Source organism: Mangifera indica, chromosome 10 (genome assembly GCF_011075055.1).
Source record: "Mangifera indica cultivar Alphonso chromosome 10, CATAS_Mindica_2.1, whole genome shotgun sequence".
NCBI classification, from domain to species: domain Eukaryota; kingdom Viridiplantae; phylum Streptophyta; class Magnoliopsida; order Sapindales; family Anacardiaceae; genus Mangifera; species Mangifera indica.
In genome coordinates this window covers 17,055,489-17,069,842 of record NC_058146.1, presented here as the reverse complement: position 1 = coordinate 17,069,842, position 14,354 = coordinate 17,055,489, and the positions used below count along the sequence as shown (strand labels likewise).

The window sequence follows — 14,354 nt, the reverse complement described above, 5'->3', positions numbered from 1 at the left end:
TAAAAATGAACTTAAATTTGATTTTATTTTTCTCTCTAAACCTTAAAAACTAACAATTTTTCCCAACCAAAATTTTGAAAAACAATATTTTTCTCTCTAGGGTTTCCAAACTTTCGGATTGAATTTTTTAGAAACAACTAACTATCTCCAGGTAACGTCTCTTCCTCCTCATGTCTCCTCTTTCTAACCATGCGACGTCTCCCTATCCTCGGCATCATCGTCAATAAGATGATGCGTCTTTGTTGAAACAAAGAGTTTTCGTCATTGATGAAGACATCGTCTTCATCTCAACGAAGATGCGTTATCTTCGTTGAGGACAATGTCACATGGCGTCAGAAGATGTGCGGTTAAAAGGAGGGGTTGTCAGAGAGAAAAAGTAGGTGCTTGGAGATCATCGGTCGTTGTTGAAAAAATTAGGTCTAAAAGTTTGAAAACCCTAAGGGAAAAATACAGTTTTTGAAAACTTGAGTTAGGAAAAATTAGTAATTTTTAAGGTTTGAGGGGAGAAATGATATAACTAATAGATTCAGTTAATTTTAACAGTCTATGGGTAGGTAAATAGGATTTTCAAAGTTAACCGAGGGGGAATTTGCAAAAAGGCATACTTTGGGTGGTCCTTTGGCCTTTATATATATAATGTTAACTTGCTGTCTTTGTAGAACTGTTAAAAAACTAAAGGTACACCTCTTCATCAAAACATTAGGTATCAAAATATCATATGTGAGACCCACTTATTATCATATGTGGCAAGCATCAAGTTGGATGGGGTGATTGATCTAAATTGTGCGATTTTATACCGATGTTTAGTTTGGTTTCAACAATCTCGTCACATTAAAGCTTATTTCATTGGCCATTTTTTTCTATTTTTTAATTATTTTTTTATGATAAATTTTTTTTAATGATTTTTATTTTTTTTACAATTTTATTTTTTTACTATTCTTTTCTTTCGAGACAATTTGAATATGCTAAACCCAATGGCAAGCTAATTGGATTAACTGGTCCTTATTTGAATCCAATTTGATTTAAACACCAAAGGGACGAAATGTTCATTCCCAACCTTAAAAGGAAAAGTAACCAAATCCGGAATAATAGCTTTCTGTCGTGGCAGCTGTACACGTGAGACGCACGTGACAACAACTCCTATTACCTTTTCCTCCGCCGTTAACAATCACAAGAAGCTCCAGGGAACTCAGTACGACTCCGAGCTGGAAAAAAACCCTAAATTCCGAAATCGCTCCAATTCGATTCGATTTTTCGGCAAAATAAAAATAATAATGGGGAAGAAGAAGAAGAGAGTATCATCGAAGGTTTGGTGCTATTACTGCGACAGAGAATTCGACGACGAGAAGATTCTTGTTCAGCATCAGAAGGCTAAGCACTTCAAGTGCCACGTCTGCCACAAGAAGCTCTCCACCGCCGGTGGAATGGCCATTCACGTCCTCCAGGTCCACAAAGAGTCCGTCACCAAGTAATCTCTCTTTCAATTTTGTCTCTTTTAGCTTAATTTCATTCGTCTCTAGCTCTCGGTTTTGGTTCTGATAGAAGCATGGGTAAAAGTTTGTCATGTGGTTGTTATATGTGTAAATTATTTAAGATTATGATGTAATTTTTGTGAAATTTGTGGGTGATTGATTGGCTTGATGGAAATACTGGTGAAATCGACTTCACCGTTTTCATAAGTTGTGAAAGCCTCGTAAAAAAAATTAAATTTGTTTGTATGTCTCTGTCTTTTGTTTATGTTTTCTTGTTATTTAATATGAAGTTTTGTAAAATTAATGGGAATGGCTTAACTGGGCTAGTTATTGTCAGAAATCTTCGGGAATATTTGTGGGGAATTGCTTGGCTTGCTGAAGTTTGAGCAAACTTAACTTCACTGATTTCAAATTCGTTAAAAGTTCTATTGGCATTAGGAATGTGGTTACAGATGGCCTTTAAAATTGTCAGAAACTTTTATGTTTCATAAAATTCTTGGGAAGGAAATTAGTGATACAGTGAACTGCATGATTGAGGTCTACATGTATTGAATGAAACGTTTGCATTAATTTTTATTATATTAAGGTTTGCTGGGGTTGATGTTCTCTTGTTTATTTTTGTTGCTGATGAGAGGGGGGGAAAAAAATGTGAACTTGAAACTTGTCTGGTTGGTCCCTGAAATGCTATCAGTTGTTCCGTTTGTCCTTTTAGATTTTATGTGGTTGTATCTAAGATGTTTGAATTCTAATGATTCCCTTGGAAATGTTAATTACTGTAACAGAGTTCCCAATGCAAAACCTGGAAGAGAGTCGACCGATATTGAAATATATGGAATGCAAGGAATTCCACCTGACATCTTAGCTGCTCACTATGGGGAAGAAGGTGAAGAGCTTTGTAAATGTGTTAGTTAATAAAGAATTTCTGCATAGCCATTGTGTATTTTTGTGTCATTGTAATTTGATTTGTTTGAAAAAATATTTATATTTCTTTCTTTCCCTCTGAGAAGTTCTATTATTCTAGGAGTTATGAACATGACCAATTTACAAATGATTCTTGCCATTTTTTATGTCTTTGTTTTGATCTCTGAGAGTTCTCTAAGTCTCATAAGAAAGGACAATGTAAATCCCTATGACATCAAAGGTTTTCTAGAGATTATGTTTAAAGAGAAGATAATTCTACTTATAGAAACTCTTCAATACCTAATGGGTGTAGCATCTTTCCCTAAAGATGACATAATTGAGTGTGCTAGGTATTCTTTTGATCTTGTTGCAGTTTAGAAGTTATCTAGAAGTAAAAAGTTCTCATCAATTGTTTTACCTGGTGATCCTCAATGGTGCTTGGTCTTTCTTGGGACTCAAGCGAATTTAAATGCTTTTGACTTTGTTTCTTTCCCTTTATATCAAACATACACATGCTCTCAAGACCTTTTCTTTTTCTAAAAAAAAATTATTAGTTAATTTTCGTAAAATCTATGTATATTTTTCCTGTATCCCCTTTATGTTAAAACTTCTTTGAGACTACAAACTAAGCAAGCTATTATTAGGAGTATTTGCCTTATTTTATATATCTACTTTAAATATATGTTATTTTTCTCCTGTTTCCTTGCAAAATATAATATATATTGAGTTTAATTCTATTTTATAATAAAAATTGATTGAGAAATACCAGCTCTGATGTTTTGAGTATCATTTTAGAGTGTTGCTAAAGTGTGGAGATGCTGCATGTGAAAGTTATTTGTTAAAGAAGCTTCTCTGTCTAACAAATATTGATATTCATGCAGAAGAAGAGACTCCATCCAAAGTACCTAAGGTGGATACTCCTTACACTCAACTGGTTGGAGTTGTGCCTGGACAAATGGGTGTCAGTTATCCTCCTCAATCAACGTTAGGGGCGATTCGGCCAATGTACGTACTATTTAATGTATATGCATTTTTCCTTTCCTATATTCTTGCTTACCACAGACAGCAGGTGGTGATAAAAGCTGATGACAGATGTCTCAAATGCTGTTAAGTGTTCTGCAAATGATATATTTTTTCCCTAGAATTAGGATTGGTGCATGTGTCTCATTTGTGTGTGAAGGTTACAGTTTGTACCCCCCAGGCTATAATCCGGGGAGTGGGTGTGGATGTTTGTGTGAAGGAGATGAATACTTAACCCTTTTTTTTTGGGAAGAGTGAGGTATTAACTGGAAGAATTTAGTCAGATTTGGTTTGAACGTTTTTAATTCAACTAAGTTTAACTCAGCTCTTACTAATGCTCTGCAAACGTAGGAACTATATTTCCTTATTCGATGTTAGAGCTCTTAGGAAAAGCAATAATGTGTTTGTTCATTATGTGTGCTACAGAGATAATGATTGTGCTCTTTTTCTTGCTTGTTGGGTTACATCTACAGTTCTGCAGTGCCAATGCCTCCTGGTGGTTGGCCGGTGCCTCATCGCCCACAGCCTTGGTATCCACAGCATCCAGCAGTTTCAATTCCTCCTGCTTCTGGAGGTTATGTCCAACAGCCTTTATTTCCCGTGCAAAATGTTAGGCCTCCTCTATCATCAAGTACAGCTACAGTTCAACCATCACAAGTAATTCCTCCTGGAATGCCCTCATCCACACCACCTGTTGCTGTATCTCAACCCTTGTTCCCTGTTGTTAATAACAGTGCACCTACTCATGGTTCACCATTTTCTACTCCAATTCCATCTACTACTATTCCAGTTAACTCTTCAGCAGAAATTAAGGGTTCAATTGATGCACATTCGGGTGCCAACTCAACTATGACCAGCAGCTACCATGTCCCAAGCATGCAGGGTAATTGTCTGTACATTAATTAGTGTTTTGAGTGTACATAATGGTACTGTTGTGTTGTGTAAATTTAGGATTCTTGTTATCAAATGCATTCTGAAACCAACTTCTTCAATTTTTCATATGCTTGGAATTGCAGTGCTATTTCGAAAATATACGACTTCCATCCCAATCTATTGTAATTGGTTGATTCTATCTGATTATTTTACATTTTATGCCATCTTTGCAGGTGGGGCATTAGCCAATTCACATTCTTATGCCTCTGGTCCCAACACTGGTGGTCCTTCAATTGGACCACCACCCATAATAGCAAATAAAGCTCCTGCTACTCAACCGGCTGTTAATGAGGTCTATCTAGTTTGGGATGATGAAGCAATGTCCATGGTTAGTTGTTCTAAAGATGCAGAATTTGGAATGGTTGTTTCTATGTTATTGCAGACTTGTTAATCCTGGTTATAATTTGAAATGTAATGATGTATACAGGAGGAGAGAAGAATGTCCTTAGCAAAGTATCAGGTGCATGATGAAACTAGCCAGGTAAGTGATAACTACCTCTTTAATCTATGGAATTGGTTTGTACATCTAACCATATGGATAGGCTTTATGTTTCGTGCTTTCAGATTACGCATTGTTACCTATTTATAGAGGTATTTCCTATATGATTTCCAGTTTTTCCAGATTCTTCCTTTCAAAAATAAACACAATTTTGTGAAGAAATATGAACTTTTAGTCAATTATGTTTTGATCCAACTATTGTATAATGGGCATGTTGGTTATTTTAAACTGCCATGCTCCAGTTTGCACGCAATACCTCCAACTGTTGTGGGCGACAAATGATTCAAGTAGGTATTTGCATTATTTTTGCTGGTACTTAGTGGTTATAATTTTGACAAGATTTCTGAAACTGAATTCAGGATTCTTCAATTTAACACTGTATTCAATAAGAACAAACAGCATATGTGCTTTTGCACTCTTATTTGGATCAATTTTGTTTTAATTCATTCTCCCTATGCTTGATTCTTAAAAGCGTGGGGGGTTTGGGTCGAACAAGATCATACCCCACAGAAAATTCCATTTGTAGATCGTTACAATTTAATTTTATGATCGAACAGTGAATTCAGACTTGGCCCAGGTCAGCTTCCTTCGCAGAGTATGGTATCTCTTGCATAGGACCAAGTTTTAAGATATCTGGTCATTCCGAGCAATTTCAGCCATGGATCCTCTCTGATCATCTAAAGTGTGCTTGTGTTTCAGATGAGCTCAATTGACGCTGCAATAGACAGAAGGATATCGGAAAGCAGGCTTGCTGGCAGAATGGCATTTTAGAGCAAGCGGACATGAGGCTGCAAAACCCCGCTCAGATTCGTGGATGAATAGCTTCCCGTGAGTCGATATAAAACTGCAACAATGAAGAGGAGCATTGGTAGATTTTAGTGTCCTCATTTATTCTTTTTGGGGTTTTACAAAGGCGCAGAATTTAATTTAGATATGTGTTGTATTTTTTTTTTTTAACATAAATTTTTATTGTTGCAAAAAAGTTAGGTAGAAAGAGCCATTTCTTTGAATTCACAAGAATTCTATTTTTTATTTTCCGATTTATTTCCCTTTGGATTCATCTTAATTCGCAAACCAGTTGGATCGTATTAATTTGTTAATCTTATTCTTTAAAATACTTTATCATTTTTATTTTCTTAGTTGAAGAAAAAAATTATGTTATATATACATTGTTTGATGCAGTGTTTTCATGTTTGGATCGAACTTGAATGATTAAAGGGTCAGTTCGGGCAATATTTGAATTATAATTTAATGATATGCATTCTTTATCAGACGGTTTTGAATTTCAGTAATTATAAAAAAATTTATAGATTAAATAAAACATTAATTTAATGTATAATAAAATGAAATTATGATTCAGTAGAATTGCGCATTCCCCTATTATTAGGTGATATCAAGATTTCCCGGATGCAAGATGATCTTCTAACATTTGATACAATTTATTTTTTTGTATAAATAATTTATGAACCCCACATATTGTACCATAACTTCAAAAGACTTATTTTCACCCAGGATTTGATGGAAGGGTAAATTCTTATCTCTTAATTTTTAAGAATTTAAAAATTTATTCATTTATTAAAATTTATTGTTAAAATTAAAGGTAAAATTGTTATTTAGTTAAAAATATTTAAAAAATTAAAAATTTATCATATTTCTTTATCGTAATTTAAAATTTTAATAATTTCTTTTTATTTAATATTTAAAAAGTGATTAATTTTTTTTAGGGTTTGATTTTTTATTTGATTTTTATGATGAGCTTCTCCCTCAACATCACCATCTCTCTCTCTCTCTCTCCCTCTCCCTCTAGACATTGTTTATTTTGTCTATTGTCGAGGAATAACAACGAAATCGAGTTGGGATGAGGAACAACACTCTTTCTCCCTTTCCTTCCAAACGTCGTCATTGTCTTTGAGGAACTATGGTTAAAGTTGGGTTTCGTTTGTCGTCTACCTTTGTCTGTCGTCTTACTTCATGTGTTGTCTATTGAGAATGCATGCATTTCTTTCACATGTATTCTTGCATGTTTTTGTATAAAATATTTTTATATAGAGCGAAAGAAATGCACACATTTCTTCATGCATGCATGCATACACTCACACTTTGCATTCATATTTATACTAGTACTTGTATTCGCACTAGCACTCGGTTTTCATGAAATCATGTTTTTGCTTTTTATTCCGATCTGACATAAGAATTTGTTTTACTCTAACTAATACAATAAATATTTATTGTCTATACAAAACAAATGTAATCAGAAACTCAAAAAATAAACAAAATTAAATCTCTTTCAAAAATCAATATTCAAAGTTTTAAACTTTTAATGATGATAGTTTTCATAATAAGTTTTTAACAAAAAATTCGATTTATTATGATATAAGTTATCAAACTATTTTGTATTCAATATAATAATATACAATTAGAGTGTACCGTTATCGACTATATAAAAAAACACAATTAAAGAAAAAATATGTTAAAAATAATATTATTATAATAAACATAAATTTACTTAAAATAAATGACTGTATTCCATGTTTGCCGAAAAAGTTTTGGAGGATCTTTTGTGACTATGTCCAAAAACTAATTTTAGATACATGTAATTTAAGCTAAAACCAAGCAAGCCCTTAAAACCCCTAAAACCCCAGCCTAATTTTACTCTGTTTTGCAATTTGTTACCCCAAAACCCTCCTTCCCTCACTCAATCCACATTCATCTTCATGCTAATTCAACTCATACAACAAGCTAAAACCCCTTTCAAATGAAAGCTTTCAGAGCTTTGAGAACACTTTCAACCTTCACAACAAAACGCCAGCGACAATGTTCTATCTTTCTCCACCGCCTCTACACCGCCCAGCCTCAGCAAACGCTCAATGAAACCGAAAGTGATTCAGTTTTTGACAGTTCCCATTATTCAATACCGAGCCTTGGTGAAACCCACGACTCCGAGAAGAAAGAACCCACCTGGGATGAAAAGTTCAGGGTGAGAGCTGATAAGGTAGTGTTTGGGAAAGATAGCCAAAGAGCGAAAGTTAGAATTTTTCAGGAAGATGAAGATGAGCGGAAGAATAGAGCTCTTGCCAGGGCTCTACTTGAGGCTGCTTTGGAGAAAGAGGAGGAAGATGAAGAGGTTAAAGAGGAGGATCAGATGTCGCTTACTGTTGGGATTATTGGTGCTCCTAACGCTGGAAAATCTGCTCTTGCTAATTTCATGGTTTGTGTTGTTCTTTTTGGTTGGTTGTTTTGAAGTCTTGTTATTTTTTTATTAGTGGGTTTGTTTTTTATTTTTATTTTTTTATTTGGTGAGGCACTGGTTATAAGGAGTTCTTAAGTGCTTGTAGTTTGAGTACCAAGTATGAAGTTACATGGGAGTATTGAACTTGAGTAGAGATGCTCCCTCTTTGTGCTCGAATAAACATGTTTTGATTTGATTTTGGAGTTGGCGCTTTTAAGAGTTTTTACTCGAACCTTTTTATGATCAGGATATATTTTTAGCAATGTCATATGTTGATATGTACTATGTTGTTCAATTCTGGAATGTCTGCACTTTCTAGTTACATTGTGTATTTTCTTATTTGTGTGTTTGCTGTTCTGGATTAGTGGTTTTCTGAATTTTTCCATTTGCTGAAGAGGGCTTGTGGAATTTTTTTTTTGGTTCTAGTATTTGGATGATTGGTTTTTGTAAGACAATTAGAAAATGTAACCTCACAGTAAAGAGAAAGAACACGCTCAATTTATCCAGGTTCACCCAAAATCATGTTACCTCTAGCAGAGCCAATGCTGTTTCAATATTTTCCCACCTCTTTTGTTATAATGAATGTATTTACTAAAGAATTGTTATGTATGCTACTACATTCATACAAGAGAATAATGTTTTTATATACTAGGATTGTCATTCTTAAACCAAACCCATTAGGATTCGTGTTACTAAAGCAAACTCTACTAGGATTTTTATTCTTTAAGGAAATCCTTAAACGGTTGGGATAAGCCCAAACCATTAATTAGTGTTTACTAGGTTACACCCTAACCACTAAATGAGCAAGGAATGGTGGAAGGTTCACCATTTATGGGCTTGGTGGCATTGCCTCCTACACCTCCATCCTCTCATTGGGGAGCGGGCTCCCACCCACTGACCTGGTAGTAGGAACCCCATGGTCGAAGTGATCGCCATAGTTTTTGGGAACTTAAAAGTTTGTGTTATAGTTCAAGTAAGATGTATGGAAATCTGTTTGATTGGAAATTTTGGTCTCCAGTACATAAGCTCCAGTGTGCTTGAACATACATGTTTTCTGTAGATGATCAGAATTAGTAATTTTAGAGTTTCAGTGGAGTTCTTTTAATAATCAACATATTCATTCGATGACAATGTGATGATATACTTTGTGTTGATTGTTTTTGTTATAGGTGGGGACAAAGGTTGCTGCTGTTTCAAGGAAGACAAATACAACCACTCATGAAGTGCTTGGAGTAATGATGAAGGGAAATGCCCAAATTGTAAGTTAGTTTGTTATAATAATTTATTTGGCTTACCTTTTATTTGAGTTGTGTAGCTTGTCTACTTTTTATTGGAACAGTCAATGGGAGGAGATACAGAGCTTCTATTGCATTGGTTGTAGTGATCTCTATTAATTTGATAAAAGAAAACTACTCAATCTTTTTACTTTCTCCATCTTAAAAGCATACAAACTTAAATCAGAACATTCTAATATTCGGTTTCTCTGTGCCATTTCCATGGTTCAAAATGAGATAATATGTGATGAAATTACATTTGCTCATAATTTTTCTATCTGCTTTCTGGGAAGATAATTTATTAATTACATGCATGTGCTACAGTGCTTTTTTGATACCCCGGGACTTATGTTAAAGAAAAGTGGGCTTCCTTACAAAGATATGAAGGTTCGCATAGAAAGTGCTTGGAGCTCAGTTAATTTATTTGAGGTGCTCATGGTTGTTTTTGATGTACATAGACATCTCACCAAGTGAGTGATCCTTTATGTTTAGTTTGATAGACTTAAGTTTCCTTGTAATTTTTCTTATTCCTTACTCTCTGGCTTGAGTAATATTGTTTTCCTTTAATTGTTTGGTATATTGTATGTGTTTTCTCTCACTTTGATCATTGATCACTTGAGCACTTTTATTTTCATCCATATAGGCCTGATTCAAGGGTTGTCAGATTAATTGACCGTATGGGTGCTGAAGCTCATCCAAATCAGAAGCGGATTTTATGCATGAATAAGGTTGATTTAGTTGCTAAGAAAAAAGACCTACTAAAAGTTGCTGAGCAATTTAAAGATCTTCCTGGGTATGAAAGGTAGGCTTTCTGTTGGAGATAAATGGTTCTGTTCCTGTTTTAAAATGTTGAGCAAGGATAAATTAGATTTTTCCTAGTCACTTATTTGTATCATTTATGATCCAGGATTTTCATGACCTCTGGATTGAAGGGTGCTGGAGTAAAAGATCTTTCCCAATATTTGATTGATCAGGCATGTCCATTATTTGTTATTCCACATTTATGATACATGTGTGCATGTGTTATGTGTGTTGACGATTTCTCTAATGTCGCAATGTAATATTTTGGATTTTGCAGTCACCTTCTCTATCTTAAGTGTTTATGCTATGAGAAATTTCTCTCTAAAAAGATTGTTTTTTTTTATGAGAAATGTTCCTACAAGAAAATGAATGTTTTAATAATTTGAATTTTTAAAGATTTATTCTTTCTCACTTTTATATAAAGTATGATGTGGGTTTTGGCAAACCTAAACTAACTTAATGATGCCATTTTTATTTTTATTTTTAAATTGATAGATGACGTTAATTGTCTGATGGTAATTGAAGTTTAACCATTTTGTTTGAAATAATGCTCCTGGCTCTGGTTCTTGAATGGCCTTTTTTTTTTTCGTTTTTTTGCTTAGGCAGTTCAAAGACCTTGGTCTGAAGATCCACTAACTATGAGTGAAGAAGTCATGAAGAACATTTCATTGGAAGTTGTACGGGAAAGGTTATTAGACCATGTACATCAGGTATAGCATATTCTCTGAATTTTTTTTTTTATGATTGTGAATTCCCCAACAAAGTACTCCTTCTGAAGGAGATGCGCAGCACTACTGGAGGTGGTGGATTTGATCTGAGCCTAAGGCTGGCTCGAGCTCAGATCGAATCTACAATGCTCAGTTTGAGCTTGTTCAAGCTGGTGCATAGTGTCATAGAGGGATTGTCGGCAGGAGGAACAATGTTGCTGGCTGGATAAATCATGTCAACAGATGGATCAATGGGTTGAGCTGAAGATCCAGCTGAAGATTGGTTCGAACGAGTTGAGCTGTGGATTCGAGCCAAGCCGGCTCGAATCCGGTGAACCCTTATCTGCTAGGGTGTGTTTCTCAAGCCACTAAATTGTAGGTTTGTATGATTTCAGGAAATCCCCTATGGTATTGAACATCGGTTGATAGATTGGAAGGACTTGCGCGATGGTTCTCTTCGGATTGAACAACACTTCATTACCAACAAGCTAAGCCAACGAAAGATTCTTGTTGGAAAGAATGGCTCTAAAATAGGGTAATTTGCTCATTCTCAATTTCATTTTGATTATTACTATTCTGATTTCCGGTAACAGTGTACCAGTTTCTCATAATGTGAATATTCTGATTGACATTGGAATGATAGATCCTTCATAAGTCCTCATTTTATCAACTATTATTCAAATGAACTTAATCCGAACATTATTGAAACTAACAAAATTGCTAGCTTCTTTTATGAGATATTTCTACATGATTAGAATTAGGCCATGGTTGTTCCTATAATGTTCGGATTAAGTTCATTTGAATAGATCCTTCATAAGTCCTCATTTTATCAACTATTATTCAAATGAACTTAATCCGAACATTATTGAAACTAACAAAATTGCTAGCTTCTTTTATGAGATATTTCTACATGATTAGAATCAGGCCATGGTTGTTCCTATCTTAAGCTGTAAATGTCTAGAATCTAAATGGCCATGTTTTCATTTTGTGGTTTGATATTGTTAGGAAACTCCTCGATTCACCCCAATCAACTCACACTGCCAGCACACACATACAGAATTGATTTTCAGGTGGTAATGTAGAACAATTCCCAAGATGAAGCGACCCTTTATTTTATTTTATATATAATCAAATGGATAATTACGATTATTCGAGATGTCGATGCTCTCCACTTCTTGGTATTCGAGAGGCTGGAACTCTTCCTAATTGTCTAGCTTTTGAAAAGCAAGAACAGTTCCAAACAAAACCCAATTTCTTCACTCCTCTCTCCTTCCTGAATCTATTGTCTATGTTTGCTTGTTTCATAACTGTTCATACATGTTTCATAACCCTTCAATCCGATTTCATAATTGTCCATACATGTTTCATAACTGCCCAATCTCTATTTCATAACTGCCAGTGCATTTTTCACTTATATATGTTTAAGGCGATATTCGAACGATAGTTTCCTCTCTCAAGTTCCCTTGCTATTTTGACATTCTCTTTTTCTTAATGCAGGAGAATTGGCATTGAAGCTAACGAAGAGCTACGGTCCATCTTCAAGAGACAAGTACATCTCATCCTCCGAGTTAAACTAAAATGACATGCTTGACAAATATAATCAGCCATCAAGAGATGCTCTATCTCCACCTGTACTATCTGGATGTGTATATATGCAGAGCCCCATCAGGTATACCTTACCTGTAATCTTTTCATTTCATCCCCTTATGAACAAAGCATCTAGAATAGGAGGCTTTGGCGGCAATGATTATCGGGGTAATAAATCATTGAAAAGCTCCATGTCTTCAGTGAAAATCCCTGTCGTCTCATTCTGGATAATGTTTAATTGTGCGAAATTTTGTTAAGATGGATTCCTTGCCTTTTTCTTAATCTGTATCCACTATGATATTTACATCATTTGTATTCTTGTTCCATTGTATTGGATGGTCTTATTCATAAGAAAAATTGTATTAATTTGTTACTAAAATAATTTTTTGAGGTTTAGAGCTCTCTACTGTACGCCTCCTTTCTTCCGGTGCCTGTACTAAGTGTGCGAAAAAGAGTAAGAAATTACCCAGATTCTTTCTTCCTCTCTTGCTCCATAATCCACTTGTAAATGTGTCCACGATTGGCAGAAAATATTATAAATCTGGTAGATTTATTAAAAAAAAGATTAGGATTATTAGAAAAAGTAAATGCATTATCAATGAGCATAATTACCTGTACAAATATTGATGTATCAAGTGATTGACTTTTCTAATGTTTGTATATATACCTCTCTTTGTACTTCATAGGGGATGTTTGGTTCACAGGAATGCAGTATTACTGTAGAAGAACATTCGGTTGGAAGGTAAAAAGATTATCACAGTGATTTATTTTTTATTATTAATATTATTTTATTTGTTTTATAAGATAATAAAATATTTTGATAATATTTTATTATCTAAATGATGTGATAGTTAATATAATACAAAAATATATATTTTTAATTAATATATCAAAGTAATATAAAAAAATATCTTAAATAATTGTATTTAAGAACGTTTTAGTAAAATAATATTTTTGTATTTTTTAGTCACTTTTAATTGAACACAACAATTATTTATATTTGTTAATTTCCCCAAACATGGTAATAATTTATCTGTAGTAATCTTATAAATAATTTATTTTCGTAGTAATATTTTATTTTTGATAATAAAATATTACTTAAACCAAGTATACAGTAGAAATCTATTTTTTATAACTGACATTATCTTGTTTGATTTGTTAGGAAATAAAAGTTTCTTGTAATTTTATATTATCAATAGTTATATAATTACTATTTTCATTTTAGATATTAAAAAATTATCAAAATAATTTTGGTTCTACTACAATTATACTCTTATTAAATTTTTAATATAACAATTAATATGAAGAATATATTTAAATAATTATACCCAATAATATATGAAATATTTAAATAAAATAATATTTTAATATTTATTTTATTACATCTAACTAAACATAATAATTAAATATCTTAGTAGTGTTTTTTATTACATCTAACTAAATATAATAATTATTTATATTTATTAAATATATTAATAATTTATACCTAATAATTTTCTATATAATTTTTTTTTATGGTAATAAAATATTATTTGAACCAAATGCTCTTTTAATGTATGAAATATTATTGTTATTAAAACTGGTCAATTAAGTCAATACAATTTGTATTTGGGTTTCACATAGGGGTAGATTCGAGCAAGCTTAGACTTGGTTTAATGTTTGGTTCAGACAAGCTTAAACTTGAGTTAAGATAGTTCTAATTTGAATTTGAGTTGAGTTAGTTTAAATAGATTGAGTTGTCGGAAAGTTGTTAATATATTCATTTTCTTCAATGAATTTACATCACTCCAATGACTTCTTATTGACAATACCGGTATATCATCTTTAGTGATTCAGTTTCTTATCTTTAACGACTCTTATTATTTCTCTTTAATAACTTATCTAACAATGTATCGCCAACTAAAGTTGAACTTTTTAAATTCGAATTAAACT

General features: G+C 33.3%; 2 protein-coding genes across 10 annotated transcripts; both read left to right on the top strand.

The window, feature by feature from the left end:
• The first annotated feature begins 1,074 nt into the window (after window positions 1-1,074).
• LOC123228093 (protein SUPPRESSOR OF FRI 4-like) lies at window positions 1,075-5,939 on the top strand. 8 transcript variants are annotated; one of them, XR_006504602.1, is made up of 8 exons: window positions 1,075-1,468; window positions 2,255-2,355; window positions 3,254-3,377; window positions 3,866-4,275; window positions 4,499-4,653; window positions 4,753-5,111; window positions 5,382-5,419; window positions 5,524-5,939. XR_006504602.1 is itself a non-coding variant. In XM_044653309.1 (8 exons), the coding sequence occupies exons 1-7, from the start codon at window positions 1,275-1,277 to the stop codon at window positions 5,382-5,384; spliced, it is 1,041 nt and encodes a 346-aa protein (XP_044509244.1). In that variant the 5' UTR covers window positions 1,077-1,274; the 3' UTR covers window positions 5,385-5,419; window positions 5,524-5,939. The 8 variants fall into 8 exon arrangements, 4 of the variants coding, with proteins under 4 accessions (XP_044509240.1, XP_044509244.1, XP_044509243.1 ...); XM_044653309.1 differs by having other exon boundaries at window positions 1,077-1,468; window positions 4,753-4,806; XR_006504603.1 differs by lacking the exon at window positions 5,382-5,419.
• Window positions 5,940-7,374: 1,435 nt separating this feature from the next.
• On the top strand, window positions 7,375-12,820 carry LOC123227172 (GTP-binding protein ERG-like). Of its 2 annotated transcripts, none has more exons than XM_044651860.1 (8): window positions 7,375-8,032; window positions 9,223-9,312; window positions 9,652-9,797; window positions 9,971-10,129; window positions 10,235-10,301; window positions 10,731-10,838; window positions 11,231-11,370; window positions 12,333-12,820. In XM_044651860.1, the coding sequence occupies exons 1-8, from the start codon at window positions 7,580-7,582 to the stop codon at window positions 12,415-12,417; spliced, it is 1,248 nt and encodes a 415-aa protein (XP_044507795.1). In that variant the 5' UTR covers window positions 7,375-7,579; the 3' UTR covers window positions 12,418-12,820. The 2 variants fall into 2 exon arrangements, 1 of the variants encoding a protein (XP_044507795.1); XR_006504452.1 differs by having other exon boundaries at window positions 11,215-11,370.
• Window positions 12,821-14,354: the final 1,534 nt, after the last annotated feature.